This window comes from Ovis canadensis, chromosome X (genome assembly GCF_042477335.2).
Source record: "Ovis canadensis isolate MfBH-ARS-UI-01 breed Bighorn chromosome X, ARS-UI_OviCan_v2, whole genome shotgun sequence".
Lineage (NCBI taxonomy): Eukaryota > Metazoa > Chordata > Mammalia > Artiodactyla > Bovidae > Ovis > Ovis canadensis.
The window spans coordinates 64,703,523-64,724,055 of record NC_091727.1 but is presented as its reverse complement, the minus strand read 5'-3'; the positions used below and the strand labels follow the sequence as shown (position 1 = coordinate 64,724,055).

The 20,533-nt window shown below is 39.0% G+C and overlaps 1 protein-coding gene across 1 annotated transcript in view; it reads left to right on the top strand.

Annotated features, from left to right (window-relative positions):
- Nucleotides 1–12,858, top strand: part of TEX11 (testis expressed 11) — a 243,070-nt gene extending 230,212 nt beyond the window's left edge. The window contains exons 29-30 of the mRNA XM_070291774.1: nucleotides 11,751–11,915; nucleotides 12,613–12,858. Coding sequence (XP_070147875.1) covers nucleotides 11,751–11,915; nucleotides 12,613–12,684 — 237 coding nt within the window. The 3' untranslated portion in view covers nucleotides 12,685–12,858. The remainder of the gene's footprint in view (nucleotides 1–11,750; nucleotides 11,916–12,612) is intronic.
- The last annotated feature ends 7,675 nt before the right edge of the window (nucleotides 12,859–20,533 follow it).

Sequence of the window (20,533 nt, the reverse complement as noted above, 5' to 3'; positions counted from 1 at the left end):
TTGTAGACTTATTGATCATGGCCATTCTGACCGATGATAACTCATTGTGGTTTCGATTTGCATTTCTCTAGTAATTAATGATCTCGAGCATCTTTTCATGTGCCTATTGGCTGTCTGTACATCTTCTTTCGAGATGTGTCTATTTAAGTTTTCTGACAATTTCTATTGCACTTTTTGATATTGAATTATATAAACTGTTTTTATATTTCAGATATTAAACCATTGTTTGTTGAATTATTTGCAAATAACTTCTGTCATTCTGTAGGTTGTCTTTTTATTTTGTTGATGTTTTCCTTATAATTTGTTTTTACTTTGTTTGCCTTGGAAGATTGACCAAAGAAAACATTGCTATGATTTATGTCAGGTAATATTTTGCCTATGTTAACCTCTAGGAGTTTTTTGGTGTCAGGTCTTATATTTAGGTCTTTAAACCATGTTGAGTTTATTTTTGTATATAGTATGAGGAAGTGTTCTAATACTGATTTACATGTAGCTGTCCAACTTTTCCAACACCACTTGCTAAAGACTCCTTTTCTCCATTATATATTATGCCTCCTTTGTCATTGTTGTTGTTCACTCGCTCAGTCATATCTGACTCTTTGTGAACCCATGGACTGTAGCATGCCAGTCCACATGGTAGCATGTGCTTTACCATCTCCTGGAGCTTGCACAAACTCATGTCCATTGAGTCAGTGATGCCATCCAACCATCTCATCCTCTGTCATCCCCTTCTCCTCCTGCCTTCAATCTTTCCCAGCATCAGGGTCTTTCCCAGTGAGTTGGCTCTTCACATCAGGTGGCCAAAGTATTGGAGCTTCAGCTTCAGCATCAGTCCTTCCAATGAATATTTAGGATTGATTGATGTGATCTTCTTGCAGTCCAAGGGACTTTCAAGAGTCTTCTCCAGCACCACAGTTCAAAAGTATTCTTCAGTATTCAGCCTTCTTTATGGTCCAACTCTCACATCCATACGTGAATATTGGAAAAACCATGGCTTTGACTATATGGACCTTTGTCAGCAAAGTAATGAATGTCTCTGCATTTTAATGTGCTGTCTAGGTTGGCCATAGCTTTTCTTCCAAGAAGCAAGCATCTTTTAATTTCATGGCAGCAATCACCATCTACACTGATTTTGGAGCCCAAGAAAATAAAGTCTCTCACTGTTTTTGTCGTTTTCCCATCTATTTGCCATGAAGTGATGGGACTGGATGCCATGATCTCAGTTTTTGAACGTTGAGTTTTAAGCCAGCTGTTTAACTCTCCTCTTTCCCTTTCATCAAGAGGCTCTTTAGTTCTTCTTCACTTCTGCTATAAGGGTGGTGTCATCTGCATATCTGAGGTTATTGATATTTCTCCTTGCAATCTTGATTCCAGCTTGTACTTCTTCCAGCCCAGCATTTCACGTGATATTCTCTGCATACAAGTTAAATAAGCAGAGTGGCAATATACAGCCTTGAGATACTCCTTTCTCAATTTGGAACCAGTCTGTTGTTCCATGTTCAGTTTTATTGCTTGACACTAAGAGCACAAGCAATAAAATTTTAAAAATCATTTAATTAGATAATAGCAAAATTAAAATTTTTCTGTGACGGACCATCAAGGAAGCGAAAAGGCAACCCACAGAAGGGCAGTAAATGTTGGGAAATCATACATTTGTTAAAGGACTTGTACTTAGAATATAGAAAGAGCTCTTACAATTTGATAATATGAAAACAAATAAATTTTTTAATGGGCAAAGGATGTGTATAGACAGTTCTCCAAAGAACATATTCACATGACCAGTAAACATATGAGAGATTCTTGACATCATTAGTCATCAGAGATAGGCACATCAGAACACAGTGATCAAAAAAAAAGTGATCTACCACTTGGTACCCACTAAGATGGGTATAATAAAAAAGACTTAATAATAAATATTGACAAGGATGTAAAGAAATTGGTGATCTCATACACTGTGTTACTCTACAGTAGTACAGCTGCTTTGGAAAACAGTCTGGCTAAGTTCCTTAGACGGTTAAACATGGAGTTACCACATAACCCAGTAATTTCACTTCAAGGTATATACCCATAAAAATTAAAACAAATGCTAAACAAAGACTTATATAGAAATGTTCATAGCAGCATTATTCATAATAGCCAAAAATGGGAGCAACCCAAATGTCTACCAACTGATGAATGGATAACAAAATGTCATATGGCCATTAAAAAAATGAAGTGTTGATACATGCTACAACATGGACCTTGAAAACATTATGCTGAATGAAAGATGCCAATCATAAAGGACTGCATACTGTGTGACTTAGGACATTTATCCAAAATGTCCAGAATGGTCCGATTTATGGGTGAGTGAAGTGAGTGAAGTCACTCAGTCGTGTCCAACTCTTTGCGACCCCATGGACTATAGCCTACCAGGCTCCTCTGTCCATGGGATTTTCCAGGCAATAGTACTGGAGTGGATTGCCATTTCCTTCTCCAGAGGATCTTCCTGACCCAGGGATCGAGCCTGTGTCTCCTGCATTGTAGACAGACGCTATACTGTGAGCCACTGGGGAAGTCCAATTTATGGGTATTGACTGCTGATGGGCACGGTTGTTTCCTTTCAGGGGGATGAAAATATTCTAAAATTGGTTGTGGTAGTGGTGACAGAATTCTGTGAGTATACTAAAAGCTGTTGAATTGTACACTTTAAATAATGGTATGTGAATTATATCTCAATAAAGCTGATATACTTCAGGACCCCTGAAGAGAACTTGAAAAGATGGCATTTGTGTTCCAGAACATCTGCAATTTTGTTAGAGATATTTATGATCGCTATATTTATTAAGATCTTAAGGACAGAGAAAACTGGCTTCAGATGTGAGCGTGAGAAAGTCATAAGTGCAAACACCTCTATTTGCTGGAGTTGGTTTGTATATTACCATAGGCAAGCCTGTGTTGCATTGGGGTGAGTAGCTGCATAGATGCATTTCTTTGTTGAAGATTAATGGTTCGCCTGAGCAGTGCTGAACAGGAGGGTAGTAATGCAAATGAAAATGCAAATAAAACTCTTCCAGTTCCCTAACTCGTTGAATGGCACTGTCATTCTTCCTGTTACCCAAGCTAGACATCTAGGAGTTATCCTCAACTCCTCCCTCACTCCCATTTCTATTACTAAGTCCTGTCAATTCTACCTCCTAAATATTGTGTCCATTCATTTTTTCCTATCTTCCACCATCACCAACCTAGTTCAGGTTATCATCTCTTACCTTGGCTACTACAGGAAACTTTTAGCTGGTCTCCTACCATCTCTTGCTTTCTTCATCTCTCCATCTAGCAACCAGAGTGATCTTTTAAATTTTCAAATACATGACCTTGCTTAATCTCCTTCAGTAGTTTCCCATTGCTCTTAAAAACCAAAATCCTGAACATGACCTACAAGGGCCTGCCTACCTGTCTGTCCTCATCTTGAGTCACTCTTTGCATCACTCTCCATACTGCTAACCACACTATACAAGGCCACCAGTTGCTATCTCCTAGACAAATTTGATGACCTCTTTCTTTATCCCGGCCTTCATTAACCACTGCCTCCTTACTGAAATTGTCTTTTCTTTTGTCCTTTATTTTCTCATCACTATTCTGTGTTACCTCTTTCCTCTTACCACCCAACTATGAACATTTCTAATATTCTCTACTCTTTCCTTCTCCATATTCTATAATCTGTCATTTAAGTGGGTTGATATTCTCCAAACTGAGTTCCAGTCCATATCTGCAACAGCCTACATATCTCCAAAGTTGCCTCAGTCTCAGCATGGTTAAATTAGAACTTAACATTATCTTGATCCCTTATCCCCAGAAACACTTTATTCCAATTTCTTCTTTTAGTGGTATCAGCTTTCTCTCAGCCACTCAAACTATACACTTTAAGCCATTTTTAATTGACCTATCTTCCATTCCCCATATCAAACCAAATTATACTGATTCTTCCTTTAGAACTTTTCTTACGTTTTTCCATTTCCATTGTCACTATTCTAGTTCTGACCCTCATCACTTCATACTTTGTCTCTTACAAGTCCATTTAGTCTCACTGTATTTGTTTTCTCACACTCAGGTCTGTTCTAGATACCATTATCATTTCAGTCTTATTAAAACTCCACTTTTATCATATAACTTTCCTTCTCAGAAAGTTTCAGTGAGTTTTCATTGCCAGCAGAATAAATTTCAAAATCTGTAGCCTGTTACGCAAAACCTTTAACATTCCAGCCCGATGTTTTACAAACTAACTTCCACAATATGTTAGTAAATGATCTACATACTCTGGATTAAACAAAGTTACATAGTTTACTGTAAAACTTCCTAAAACTTTTAATGAACTAATGTTCATTATAACGCTCCAAGAGGTTATATATAGAATGTAGTACTTCCAAAATGTATTTGACTAAAGAACTCTATTTTTATACACCATCTGTTAACATTTTTCATGACACTAATGTTTTAAGGAAAAGCATCTAGGAAGTGCTTAGGTAGCCCCATCCTACATTTCCAGTCCTATTTCCCATTAATTTCCCTACATCAATTGTCTGCTTGGGCCAAATGACCATTAGTCCCCCTCAGACTCAAACACATTCTGAGTCTTTATTGATTGAGTTCTGCCCACGTGAAATGCCCATCTCTTTCTCTGTATATATGTTTTTAAGTTGAGATACAATTCATTTATCATAAAATTCACAATTTTAAAGTCTACAATTCAGTAGGTTTTAGTATATATACAAAATCCTGCAAATATCATTAGTATCTAAATCCAAAACATCTTCATCACCCTGAAAAGAAGTCCCATAACCATTAGCAGTCACTCCCAATTCCCTCCTCCCCCAGCTCCTGGCAGCTACAAATCTGCTGTCTCTCTGGATTTGCCTGTTCTGGATATTTCATATAATGTCTCTATAGCTAGATCACCTGTGCATCTACCCTAAGATCATGTCTATTTGTTTAGTCATTGTTCAGTTAATCAGTTAAAAATCACAACGTGGTCATGTGTCAGGTTGTGAATATGCAAAGGTAGATGACATTCTGTCTTTAAGGAACTCCCAGCCTAGTGAGTTTGGAAGATCCCCTGAGAGGAGGGCATGGCAACCCACTCCAGTATTTTTGCCTAGAGAATCCCCATGGACAGAGGAGCATAGCGGGCTACAGTCTATGGGGTCGCAAAGAGTTGGCCATGACTGAGTGACTAAACAAAGCACACAGCACAGCCTAGTGGAGGAGACAGACAATACAGGTTGTAAGTGCTGCTGTAGTGCTGTGAACAAAGTGTCATAGAAACAAAGTGGTATATATGTATTCATTGTGGAGAGTCAGGGAAAGCCTAAGAGGAGGTAGCATTTGACTGGATGTTGATTGATTTGTTCATTCATTTAGCAAATATGTATTGTGCCCTTATTATGTGCTTGGCACAGTGTTGGACCCTGAGGATACAAAGATGAACAAGAAAAGTTCCCTGTACTCAAGGAGCTCAACCTGGTAGAGGAGATACATAATGCGCAGTTTAAAAACAATGTGATATAAGTTGTATTAGAGGAATGTAAAGCTTGCTGTGGGAACAGAGAAAGGAATAACTTTGCTTGTTAATTTGAAGAAAAAGTAGAACTTTATCAGGTGGATAAGGACTGGGTGGGAGTGGTGGCATTTCAAGCAGAAAAATTAGACCTCTGACTGGCAGCCCAATGCTCGTTCCTTTGACTGAGCTGAAGCATCTAATGCCTGTGTCACTGACTACTCCTTAATCATGTAACTGGTGTGATCCTCTTTATACATGGATAACTTTATACAGTGTCTCCCCGGAGGGATTATGTGTCATTTAGGATAAAAGCTTTGTCTTCTCCCTCTTAGCACCCTCATTCTCATAGTGTTTTATGCATAGTAATTTTTTATAAATCCACATGAGTGAAAGTACAGCTTAGATAATGTCATTGATACTCTCAAGAAGCTGCTGCTCAGGTCTTCTATCATATGTCCCCTTACAAGGGCTCGAAACTTCTTGTGTAGATGAAGGGTTTAAACATGGAATGAGCACACAAGTGTCCCTTTGTGGTCCATCTCCTATACGAGAATTGTGAAAGTAGCTCCTTAGACTAATCCTTTTTGCTATCGCAAAACCTTGTGATCAACCATGTTAAAAGACAAAGGGGAAATCGGTTCAAGATGGCAGAGTAGAAGGACATGTGTTCATCTCCTCCTACAAGAGCACCAAAATTTCAACTAAGTGTTGAACAACCATCAACAGTAGGACCCTGGAACCTACCAAAAAATATACCCCACATCCAAAGACAAAGGAGAAGCTGCAACGAGACAGTAGGAAGGGCACAATCACAGTAAAATCAAATCCCATACCTGCCAGGTAGGTGATCCACAAACTGGAGAACAATAATAACAAAGAGCCTCTTGATAAAAGTGAAAGATACACAGATGACACCACCCTTATGGCAGAAAGCGAAGAGGAACTAAAGAGCCTCTTGGTGAAAGTGAAAGAAGAGAGTGAAAAAGTTGGCTTAAAACCCAACATTCAGGAAACAAAGATTGTGGCATCTGGTCCCATAACTTCATAGCAAATAGATGGGGAAACCATGACAGACTTCATTTCTTGGGCTCCAAAATCACTGCATATGGTGACTGCAGCCAAGAAATTAAAAGACGCTTGCTCCATGGAAGGAAAGTTAGGACCAACCTAGACAGCATATTAAAAAGCAGAGACATTACTTTGCCAACAGAAGTCCGTCTAGTCAAAGCTTTGGTTTTTCCAGTGGTCATGTATGGATGTGAGAGTTGGACTATATAGAAAGCTGAGTGTCAAAGAATTGGTGCTTTTGAACTGTGGTGTTGAAGAAGACGGTTGACAGTCCCTTGACAGCAAGGAGATCCAACCAGTTCATCCTAAAGGAAATCAGTCCTGAATATTCATTGGGAGGACTGATGCTGAAGCTGAAACTCCAGTACTTTGGCCACCTGATGTGAAGAGCCAACTCATTGGAAAAGACCCTGATGCTGGGAAAGATTGAAGGCAGGAGAAGGGGACAACAGAGGATGAGATGGTTGGATGGCATCACTGACTCCATGGACATGAGTTTGAGTAAACTCCGTGAGTTGGTGATGGACAGGGAAGCCTGGCATACTGCAGTCCATGGGGTAAAAAAGAATTGGACGTGACTGAGCAACTGAACCGAACTGAACAGAACATGATCCTGCCCACCAGAGCAAGACTCAGTTTTTCCCACCACCACTCCCTCCCATCAGGAAGCTTGCACAAGCCTCTTAGCCTTTTCCATCAGAGGACAGACAGAAGAAAGGAGGAGAGTCCCACAGAGTCTAAAACAAAAACCACACTATAGAAAGTAATGATGAAAAAGCAGAAAGTTATGTCCCAGATGAAGGGGCAAGATAAAACCCCAGAAAAACAACTAAATGAAGTGGATATAGACAACCTTCCTGAAAAAGAATTCAGAATAATGACAGTGAAGATGATCCAGGATCTCAGAAAAAGAATTGAGAAGGTGCAAGAAATGTTTACCAAAGACCTACAGGAACTAAAGAACAAACGAACAGAGGTGGACAATAAACTAGAAGGAATCAATAGCAGAATAGCTGAGGCAGCAGAATGGATAAGTGATGTGGAAGACAGAATGGTGGAATTCACTCACTGCCACAAAGTAGAATATAGAAAAAAGAATGAATAGAAATGAAGACAGCCTCAGAGACTTCTGGGACAACATTAAACACATCAATATTTGCATTACAGGGATCCCAGAAGGAGAAGAGTGAGAGAAAGGACCTGAGAAAATATTTGAAAAGAAATAGCTGAAAACTCGCCTAACATGGAAAAGGAAATAGTCAACCAAGTCCAGGAATCACAGTGTCCCAGGCAGGATAAACCCAAGGCAGAACACCCCGAGACACATAGTAATCAAACTGACAAAAATTAAAGACAAAGATATTAAAAGCAAAAAGGGAAAATGACTAATAGCATATAAGGGAACCTCCCATAAGATTATCAGCTGATTTCTCAACAGAAATTCTACAAGCCAGAAGAGAATGGCATGATATATTTAAAGTGATGAAAGAGCAGAACCTACAACTAAGAATACTCTACCCAGCGAGACTCTCATTTATATTTGATGGAGAAATCAAAAGTTTTCCAGACAATCAAAAGTTAAAAGAGAATTCAGCACCAGAAAACCAAGATAAGGAAAAGATCTACAAAAACTAAACCCAGAACAATTAAGAAAATGGTACTAGGATCATACATATTGATAATTACCTTAAATATAAATGGATTAAATGTACCAACCCAAAGACAGAGTGGCTGGCTATATGAAAACATGTGCTTGTATGCACTTCCACTTACCACCTCACTCTGCTTTTAACCCCCTAAATTGTATGTAATTATTTTGTATTGTTAGGTTAATCTTGTTTCCATTATGGCTTGTGATTATATTTTATTTTTTGTCTGGCTACGGATTGTGAAAACAGATAAACATCTTTTACTATTGTGATTATGTAACTATTACTCATTTAATACCTTTGTATCATGATTGGTTGACAGAAAATAATAGAATTCTATTTCACTAAAACTACCATTTAATAGAAAAACCTGTAATCACTTTTTAAATTTTTTTTCATTTATTTTTAATTGAATGATAATTGCTTTACAATATTATGTTGGTTTCTGCCATACATCAACGTGAATCAGCCATAGGTATATGTATGTCCCCTCCCTCTTGAACCTCCCTCTCACCTCCCACCCCATCCCACCCCCTTAGGTTGTTACAGAGCCACAGTTTGAGCTCCCTGAGTCATAACAGCAAATTCCCACTGCCTATCTATTTTACACATGGTAGTGTATATGTTTCCATGCTACTCTCTCCATTTGTCCCACCCTCTCCTTCCCCGCCCCTGGTGTCCATAAGTCTGTTCTCTATGTCTCCATCTCTGTTGCTGCCCTCCAAATAGGTTCATCAGTACCATCTTTCTAGATTCCATATTTATGCATTAATATATGATATTTGTTTTTCTTTATCACTTAACTTCACTCTGTAAATAGGGTCTAGGTTCATCCACCTCAAATGCATTCCTTTTTATGGCTGAGTAATACTCCATTTTGTACATGTACCATAGCTTCTTTATCCATTCATCTGTCAACAGACATTTAGGTTGCTTCCATGTCCTAGCTATTGTAAATAGTGCTACAGTAAACATTGGGGCACATGTATCTTTTTCAGTTAAGGTTTCCTCAGGGTATATGCCCAATAGTGGGATTGTTGGGTCATATGATAGTAGTTTTAGTCCTAGTTTTTTAAGGAATCTCTATACTGTCTTCCATAGTGGCTGTATCAGTTTGTGTAATTACTTTTTAAATCCAGATGCACATTAGAATTATCTTGGCATTTTTTGAAAAATACAGATGCCCAGATACTGTTTTTTCCTCCAAAGCTCCAGATGTGATTCTGATGAGCAGACTTGTTTAAAAACAACTGAACTATGTGATGATCTTTTATTTTTATCTAGTTTGTTTCACTTGTTCTATTTCATTTAGTTTATATTTTCCAATTTCTCTTTTTTGTTCTTTCTCAAGTCTTTATCAAGTGTAGTAGAAAAGGTTTTGTGTATATATGTATATGCATATATATAATTTATGACATGTATATATTTTAGAAAAATTATGAATTTTTCCTAGCTAAAAAATCTATGACATTTTGATTCCACTTGTTTGACTAAGTATGAGTAGAATGCTAGATTTCTAATTTACATTCACTCAAAACTTTAATATAATTCCATTTATTCTGGCATATACTATTACTGCTAAAAGTCTAGAAAGCTTATTATCTTAGTGATTTAAAAAATTTTAATGAGGCTTGAAACTTCTATTAAAATAATCCAATTCTCAGAATATAAAGAAATACTATGTTTTTTTAAAAAAGGAAAATTTAACATGTGATGGAATATTATTAACTAAATTATAGATTTTGTTCAAATTTTACAAAATTTTATGCTAGTGTCCATTCTTTGTTCTCATACATTATTCAAGATTCTATATTGTATTTAGTTACATTGAGCAACTTCAGCTGCACTCAATAAATTCTGATAAATTCTCTTTTCATTTTTATTCTGTTGCAGATACTTTCTAATTTTCCTTGTTACAGCTTCTTAGATATACCCATCATTTAAAAGTGGACATTTAATTTCCAAATACATGGTTTTTTTTAAGTATCTTTGATATTAATCTCTCATTTTGATATTAATTTCCTATTTAAATGTTTTCTTCTCTGCAATCACCCTGTGTTTTTTCAGTCTTTTAACTTTATTGAGGCTTTCAGTGGCTAAGTCAAAGGTCTCTCTTGGTACATGTCACATTGCATATGTGGGTTATTTTCAAATGTCTTTTGATACTGATTTCTAACATAATTCCATGGTGGTTAAAGACTGTATGATTTCAAAACCTTTTGACTGTGAATTTTTTGCACCTTGTTTTATGTCCCTGGATATGCTCTACTGTCTCCTGGTTTATAGTCTTTGGGAACTTGAATAGAATTTGTACCCTACTGTTGTGTGAAAGTTGTGTAAATCTTAATTATGTTGAGTTGGTTTATAGTGCTTTTCGAGTCTGCTGCATCCTTTTACTTTTCTGTCTATTCATTCTATTAATTTTTGAGAGTTTGATATTGAAACTCCAACTAAAAATCTGAATTTATCTACTTAATAAGTGTAATATATAATGGAACTCTGTGTAACTTTGTTCTGTATTTTCCAAGTCTCCTATACGTGTGTTATCATACATAATTTAAAAAAATAAAATGAAAAAAAAAAAATTTAAAAAGAAATGTGTCCTGCATTCATAGCTAGGTAGATACCGTCAACACAAAGATTAGTATTTTTAAATTACAATAAGTTGACTTCAAGTAAAACAGATTACCCTCCGTAATCAGTTTTTACCTTCAAAGCAAAAACTGAGGCTTTCTGGAGAAGGATTTCTGCCTCAAGATTCTAACAGAAATTCTGCCTGGGTTTCCAGCCTACTGGCCTGCCCTACAGATTTCAGACTCAAGATCACAACATCATGAGTTTATACAGGATGTTGATTTATACATAATGAATTTATACGTGAATTTATACAGATTTCAGACTCGAGATCACAACTACATGAATTTATAGCCTGCTAGCCTGCTCTACAGATTTCAAACTTGCCAACCAACCCCTATATTGTGTGAGCCAGTTCCTTAAAATAAGTCTCTATCGATATATGCAAAAAATAAAGATTAATATAAGCTTTGTTCCAAACACAGGACTGATTCAGGTCAAGAAAATTAAGAGATTCAATAAAACTGCAGACTCAGTAAAACTGATTCTTGACAAGCTTCTCTGAAAATTAGAGATAGGTATTAGGGAAATAATTGACTGAGGACAGCAACAAGGGAGGCTTCAAACAGAATACAGGTTTTTCTCCTGCTTCAGAAAAAACAGAACTCAGTGCAAGAGGACTTCACTGCTTTTTTAGTTTATATGTCACTTCATGAGGTCTTGCTATAGAACATGCTACAGCTGACAGAACTTAAAGGTGCTCTTCTCCTCTTCCAGAGCACAGGATTGCTCACAGAAGCTGAGTTTCTTGTTCGGTGTTGGCAGAGCACCCATTGTTTAATAATAATGGGATGCAGCTCTGATAGAATCAGTGCTACAGTGATTGTGACAGTAATACCTGTAAACCTCTTGTTCTTGGATTTTAGGAAGGCTACCCAGAAATGGAGATTCTCTGTCTGATGATCAAGTCCTGGAATATTGGCATATTTCTGTACAGTAAACGCATGTATGTATCTACTGAAAAATGGTGCAGCCTGGCACTGCGTCTCCTTAACTACCTTGGCTCCCTCAAGAGCACCTATGAAACTCAGGTGAGGAAGAAGACGGTTGGGGGGGATGGCATGACTCAGGGGGATAGAGAGGTTCTATGTAGCTCTCAGTAAGGATACAGCCCTACCTTTGTTGACTAGGAAAGGATCTTGACCATTGTTCCTCTTGGTAGTTCCATGAACTGCAAGAGTTATGGGACTATAAACAGTAATTTCTTAATTACTGAAAACCAGTAATTAGTGAAATTCTTAATTAGTGAAAACCAGGAAGAATGGCAAACAAGGCAAATTTAGGAATAGCAAGTGGAATCTAAGAAAAATGCCAAGGGTGAGCTCAGGAAAGATGTATCACTGTCAATACCAGTGCACATAGGGAAGACCTCTCTGCAAACAGTGACTGTTTAAAAAGACATTTTCTGCAGGAATTATTTTGAGCAGAATTATTTCTGGGCCCCTACCTCACCAGGAGAGGCTTGATGGAGAAAAAGTTTTGGTATCAAATAAGAGCAAAGGATATTTTATGTTTTAAGTACCTTATCTTTTATAATAGCTGCTAGTAAAATTAAACGTAGTGTCACAGGATCCCTTTTCCCCAAGAGAGCACTGTATGTTCTCCCCAGAGTGGTGCTTCATGTCTCAGAAGGTAAAGGTTAGATTCTCATGCCATCAACATGGGTCTGGGAAGCTTTCCCACATTTCCCTTCCTCTCAAGAAATGTATTTGCTGTTCTCTTTCCCAGGTGAATATTCTGTACAGTGAGCTTGTGGAAGCATTAGAAAAAAACAAGCGCTCAGCTTTTAATGAAGAGTGAGAACTGCTCGAACAAGGTATATACACTGGAAAGCTGACAGCAACTTGAAGATGTGTGGTTCTAAGATGTTGAATGTTTAAATTCTTACCAAGCTTGCTGTTGTGTTTCTGTTTTCTCTTGCCCTGTTTTCATGTTAAAGTGAAATTTTCCAAAAATAAAAGCATTTTGACTTTTACTATTGTGACCAGCTCATTTCTGAGGGACAAACGATTTTTCCAAAATGCTAAAGAACATATATACATATATATATTGGGCTTTCCTGGTGGCTCAGACAGTAAAGAATCTGCCTGCAGTGCAGGAGACCCATGTTCAGTCCCTGGACTGAGAAGATCCCCTGGAGGAGGAAATGGCAACCCACTCCAGTATTCTTGCCTGGAGAATTCCATAGACAGAGGAGCCTGGAGGGCTACAGTCCATGGGGTTGCAAAGAGGCAGACACAATGGAGCAATTATTGAAATAGCCCATGTGAGAGCAAAATGATTCATGCCCCACGTGAACAAAAGGGGATGTTCATCCTGATCCGATACAGATTGCATTTTATTTGAGAAGTGCTCTAATTCCCAATACCTGAACATAAGAGAACCATAGACATCAGATGGACCTTAGTGGTCTGTGGGCCCAGCATTGATCAGATTTCATGAAATCTATGACATCCTTGAGACTTGGTTGTCCAGGCTCTATCAGAACATATCCTGACAGAAAACACAATCTTGAGACAATGCAATCCACCTTTTTTTGCTAATTAGTAAAATACGCTTCCTCATACTGAACAGAAATTTGTCTCATACCAGGTTTGCTTCCTCTGTCCCTCTATCATCCTGGCTTTTTTCTTCTGGTTATACATCCTCAGACTCCCTCACTTGTTCCTCATATGATGTAGTTACCTCACCTTTCTCAGAGCCAAAGCCCACGTTCCAGTGAGGTCTGACCCACACAGAGTTCAGCAAACTCATTCTGGCCAGAGTTGCATTAGTGTACTGTAAGATTCAGTTCAGTTCAGTTGCTCAGTCATGTCCGACTCTTTGCGACCCCATGAATCACAGCACGCCAGGCCTCCCTGTCCATCACCAACTCCTGGAGTTCACTCAAATTCATGTCCATCGAGTCAGTGATGCCATCCAGCCATCTCATCCTCTGTCGTCCCCTTCTCCTCCTGCCCCCAATCCCTCCCAGCATCAGGGTCTTTTCCAGTGAGTCAACTCTTCGCATCAGGTGGCCAGAGTATTGGAGTTTCAGCCTCAGCATCAGTCCTTCCAAAGAACACCTAGGACTGATCTCCTTTAGGATGGACTGGTTGGATCTCCTTGCAGTCCAAGGGACTCTCAAGAGTCTTCCCCAACACCACAGTTCAAAAGCATCAATTCTTCGGCTCTCAGCTTTCTTCACAGTCCAACTCTCACATCCATACATGACCACTGGAAAAACCATAGCCTTGACTAGATGGACCTTTGTTGGCAAAGTAGTATCTCTGCTTTCCAATATGCTATCTAGGTTGGTCATAACTTTCCTTCCAAGAAGTAAGCGTCTTTTAATTTCATGGCTGCAATCACCATCTGCAGAAGCCCCATTTTGGAGCCCAGAAAAATAAAGTCAGCCACTGTTTCCCCATCTATTTGCCATGAAGTGATGGGACCAGATGCCATGATCTTTGTTTTCTGAATGTTGAGCTTTAAGCCAACTTTTTGACTCTGCTCTTTCACTTTCATCAAGAGGCTTTTTAGTTCCTCTTCACTTTCTGCCATAAGGGTGGTGTCATCTGCATATCTGAGGTTATTGATATTTCTCCTGGTGATCTTGATTCCAGCTTGTGCTTCTTCCAGCCCAGCGTTTCTCATGATGTACTCTGCATATAAGTTAAAGAAGCAGGGTGACAATATACAACCTTGACGTACTCCTTTTCCTATTTGGAACCAGTCTGTTGTTCCATGTCCAGTTATAACTGTTGCTTCCTGACCTGCATATAGGTTTCTCAAGAGGTAGGTCAGGTGGTCTGGTATTCCCATCTCTCTCAGAATTTTCCACAGTTTATTGTGATCCACACAGTCAAAGGCTTTGGCGTAGTCAATAAAGCAGAAATAGATGTTTTTCTGGAAATCTCTTCTGCTTTTTGGATGATCCAGTGGATGTTGGCAATTTGATCTCTGGTTCCTCTTCCTTTTCTAAAACCAGCTTGAACATCTGGAAGTTCACGGTTCATGTATTGCTGAAGCCTGGCTTGGAGAATTTTCAGCATTACTTTACTAGTGTGTGAGATGACACTGACTTTTTTCCCCAGTTGGTTTGTATTAACATTTTTTAACTTATGATTTTGAAATAGTTTCATACTCACAGGAAAGGTGCAAGTTACTACATACCCTTTACCCAGAGTCCCCATTTGTTAATATTTTAGCACATTGCCTTACCATTCTCTGCTTTTCTTTCTGAATCATTCAAGATTAATTTGCAGACTTCTCACTCCATTACCCCTTTGCCACATTGTGTATTTCCTAAAAATAAGAATACTATTCTGCCAAATGACCACAGTACAGCAATCAATATTAGAAAATTCATAATGATACAATTCTGCCACCTAATCCACAGACTCCTTTCAAATTGCATTGATTGTCTTAATAAAGCCCTTTATAAGTTCGGGATCATAAGTTGCTTTTAGATGTCATGTCTCTCATCTGCAAACCAAAGTTTCTCAGTCTTCCCTGATCTTTCATGACCTTGACACTTTTGAAGAATGTAGGCTAATTACTTTGTAACATGAACCTCCACTTCTGTGTAGCTGGTGTTTCCTAATGATTAATTTATACACATTTGGTAAGCACACCCACAGAAGTGATGTCTTCTCCGTGCATCGTACAGACACACAGTGTCAGTTTGTTTCATTGATGGGTATGGTTAAGACAATGTCTACCATATTAATAATTCATAATTATAAAGTATCTTGTGGAAGATACTTTAAGATCAAATATCCTCTTCCTCATTAAACTCTCACTAGTTTTAGCATCCACTGATGACTCTTGCCTGAATCCATTTTTACTGTGATGGTTACTAAATGTTGATTTTTTAAAAAATCTCCATCATTCCCTCTTCATTTATTAGTTGGCATGTGTAAAGAAGAGCATTTTCCCCTTATTCATACTTTAAAAATCCATTTTAGTATAGACTAAACTGGCCACCTGATGCAGAGTTGACTCACTGGAAAAGACCCTGATGCTGGGAAAGATTGAGGGCAGGAGGAGAAGGGGACGACAGAGAATAAGATGGTTGAATGACATCACCGACTTGATGGACATGGGTTTGGGTGAACTCTGGGAGTTGGTGATGGACAGGGAGGCCTGGCGTGCCACAGTTCATGGGGTCACAAAGAGTTGGACACGACTGAGCGACTGAACTGAACTGAACTGACTGGATTCCTATCTTATTCAGTGTTATAATACACTATTATCACTATTTTGCTACTCAGAGTTGCCTCCTATGTGCTTTTGACATGTCCCCATCATTCACTAAACAATTTCTTACTCTGTGACAAAATAAAATGTTGCAGGCTCGTCTTGCACTTTCCCTGCTCCTGTACCAGAATCAGTTATTTCTCCAAGGATCCCATATTCCTTTTAATGGAGAATGGTAGTTATTATCCAATATCTGAGTGCTAGGTGTACTAGGGTGCAATTGTTTCTACAGCCTCTCAGTGGACAGAATTAGGAAATAAATGTGTGGTGTATACATACCTACAGATAAAACTAAATCTCTTCAGTTGTGTCCAACTCTTTGCAACCTTATGGACTGTAACCCACCAGGCTTCTCTGTCCATGGGATTCCCCAGGCAAGAATACTGGAGTGGATTTCTGTACCCTCCTCCAGGGGATCTTCCTGAGCCAGGGATCTAACCTGAGTCTCTTACGTTGCCCGCATTGGCAGGCGGGTTCTTTACCACTAGCGCCACCTGGTGAACATATGTATATATAAAACTTCATACTGATAGGATCATACTAAGTTCATACTGATAACTTCCATTTTTAATCCAACACCAGAGGATTTATTCTAGCCTTCTTCCTTTTCCATATTTGCAGCTATCTCTGCCAACATTGAGAAACCTGACTCCTATTAACTTCAAATATTCACTTATTTGCTCAATCTCCCTGTTTGAGAACAATCTCCCAGTCAGGCCTCAGTCCTGATGCCACCATACTGACCATGAGGGCCGTCCAAAAAGCCCTGGCAAACACTAGCCAAGTCATCAGCTAAGCTCCCGGCCCAGGGAAGGAGCGAGGTGAGTCCCTTCCGAGTCCCCCACCAAAGGGAAGGGCAAGGAAGCACATTTACATTTAAGCAGGCGTTTCATAGTGTTGACTCACGAGACTTCTTATTGTTTACTCTCCCCAGTGTTCACCTTGGATTTTTTCCTATTTAGTTTTTGAGAAGTCAGCTCAAGTGTCAGTTCCTCAAAGAAACCTTTCTCAACCAGGTCAGGTTCTCTTGTCATATGCTGTCTTAGTGCTCTGTTTTATTCTTCATAGTTTGTAGATAACATATTTCCTTGTGGACTAATTTGATTAACATCTGTCTCCCTCAATAGCCTTTAAGCTGCAGAAGGGCAGACAGTGTGTATATCCCAGTATCTAGCACAGTGCCCAGCACTTTCAATAAGTATATTTGTTAATGAATGAAAACTAAGATTTTTTTTCATATATCCTGCTATTAATTGATATCTCAGCTTGTACTCGGAGAAGGCAATGGCACCCCACTCCAGTACTCTTGCCTGGAAAATCCCATGGACGGAGGAGCCTGGTGGGCTGCAGTCCATGGGGTTGCTAAGAGTCGGACATGACTGAGCGACTTCACTTTCACTTTCATGCACTGGAAAAGGCAATGGCAACTCACTCCAGTGTTCTTGCCTGGAGAATCCCAGGGACGGGGGAGCCTGGTGGGCTGCTGTCTATGGGGTCGCACAGTCAGACATGACTGAAGCAATTTAGCAGCAGCAACAGCAGCTTGTACTTCCAGTCTAAGTGCATTTATCACTATTAAACTGCTCTCACCAGTTGTTCTTTTTAAAATTTCTATCTTTGTTACAGTGTTATCCCTCTCAGACCCATATTATCTGCATATTTCATCAGTGCACCACATTATGTCTTCATCCAAGTAGGTGAAAAGATGTACTTAATAGGGAAGGGCTGAGACAAAGCTTGGTGGCAGGCCTTGCAGTCCTACCCACAAGTTCGTTCATTCATGCAACAAACACTTCCTGAACACTTTCTACTATATATTGAACATGGTTATAGGTAGTGGGGATAAAGTCATGAGTAAATTAGAAGACAAGGTCTCTCCTTCAAGGAGCTTACATCCAAGTGGAGGTGACAGATAAATTAGTATATAAATAAACTTTGATCCATTAACTAGCAGACTTTGGGATGATCACTCACCCATTCCATAATTGTACTATATACATTTTCCCAACTTTTTCACAAGGAAAAAGTCACACACGAGTGGCTGTCAATGCCTTGCTGGATCTAGATACACTATGTCTACAATGTTCCCCAGCTTTACCCATTTGTATATGCTCACCTCATTTCAGAAAAGAAAATGAGCTTTGTCTTGTACTCTTTTTAGGTCGAGTTTTATAAACCCTTTGTGATCACTACTTCCCTTCCAGGTCTCATGCAAACCATCCTTTCCCATAAAAGAAACTTGCCTGGGGTTAAGATGAAATTTGCCTATCTAAAGCTTATGAAACCTACCATCCTCCCTTTAAAAAGGAGTATTTGGAGGCTAATTACTTTACAATATTGTATTGGTTTTGCCATACATCAACATGAATCTGCCTCCCATTTAAATAAATTTATATTAAAAAATAAGAGTATTTGTCCTCTAAGATTCCCAGGAGAAATATCAATAACCTCAGATATACAGATGACACCACCCTTATCGCAGAAAGTGAAGAGGAACTAAAAAGCCTCTTGATGAAAGTGAAAGAGGAGAGTGAAAAAGTTGGCTTAAACCTCAACATTCAGAAAATGAAGATCATGGCATCTGGTCCCATCACTTCATGGCAAATAGATGGGGAAACAGTGGCTGACTTTTTCTGGGCTCCAAAATGGGGCTTCTGCAGATGAAATTAAAAGACACTTACTCCTTGGAAGCAAAGTTATGACCAACCTAGATAGCATATTCAAAAGCAGAGACATTACTTTGCCGACTAAGGTCCGTCTAGTCAAGGCTATGGCTTTTCCAGTAGTCATGTATGGATGTGAGAGTTGGACTGTGAAGAAGGCTGAGTGCTGAAGAATTGATGCTTTTGAATTGTGGTGTTGGAGAAGACTCTTGAGAGTCCCTTGGACTGCAAAGGAGATCCAACCAGTCCATTTTGAAGGAGATCAGCCCTGGGATTTCTTTGGAAGGAATGATGCTAAAGCTGAAACTCCAGTACTTTGGCCACCTCATGCGAAGAGTTGACTCATTGGAAAATACTCTGATGCTGGGAGGGATTGGGGGCAGGAGGAGAAGGGGACGACAGAGGATGAGATGGCTGGATGGTATCACTGACTCAATGGACGTGAGTCTGAGTGAACTCCGGGAGTTGGTGATGGACAGAGAAGCCTGGCATGCTGTGATTCATGGGGTCAGAGTCGGAAATAACTGAGCGACTGAACTGGACTGAGGCTGCCAGCATTTTTCTTGTTCCCCATGGTTACAAACACCAGTGCAATGATCTCATCTACAGGTTCTTTCAACATCCTGAAATACAACCTGTCTCAGCCAGGAGACTCAAAATTATTTAAAGCACTCTGATGCTTTCCTACAATTTTCTTATTTACTATGATCCTCAGTTTCCTCTTTACCAATGTCTGCTTGACCCTTTCTAGTCTAATGAACAGTTTGTATGGTGGAGAAGACTAATGCAAAGGAGGAATTAAAGAGGCTGTCTGTCAACATTACACCATTTCATTTTTTACCCTGTGGTACTACTAGAATTCTTTTTACATGTGTTTATATTACGTTTAAAATTTTAAAAACTAATTAAAACATACCATTCTGCCCCAACTTGCAGACTTCATATCCTCCTTGATTTGCTTCTTGATGCAAACAAACTGAAAACAAGCGTCTCTCTCTTATTCCTAGCATTAGCTCATTTGGGGTCAGGCCTCCCTGATATAATTTTGACAGCTCCATGTTACTATTTTATATTCATCTTTGGTCAGATGCCATCTCTCCACCTTTTAAATGTCTCATCATCAAAGAACTCTTTCATTTACATCATTTTCTTTCCATACTTTTATTTTTACTTCTTCATTAAAATACTCCACAATTGTAAGGTCAGAATTTAGCTTCTAAGAGCTTTAAAACCCTTTTGGAAGGGCAGTTGAGTAGAAAGTGCAGGAAAACTAACAGTGAATATATCCCTACTAAGCACGGAGCCCTTCATGTGTGCCATCCTATCTGATTGTTGTCACAACTCTGGGAAGGAGGTGGTGCCATTCGATTGTTGCTGTTCCTTCCTTCTTTCCTTTCTTTCTCCCTCCTTCCCTGTCATTCCTTGTCATTCTGTGGGCAACAGGCTCAGAGAGTTTAAGTCACTTAATCAAGGTCACACAGCAGGTAAATGGCAGAGCCATGATTGAAAACTAGATCTATTGGATCCCTGTTCTTTCTTTGCCCTCATGCTACCTTTTATCTGAACCATCTGAAGTCTGCCTTCTTAAATTCTAGAGCAAAATACCTTACTGTGTCCAGCCTTATGCTGTCAAAAAAGTCCAGAGCTATTATGGTTACTCTTCGTTTCCACTTCACTAATCAGTTGTTTGTTATTGGTCAGAATTAGGTCATGGAGAGCAGTTTACTTGTGGATTTACTTTCTGA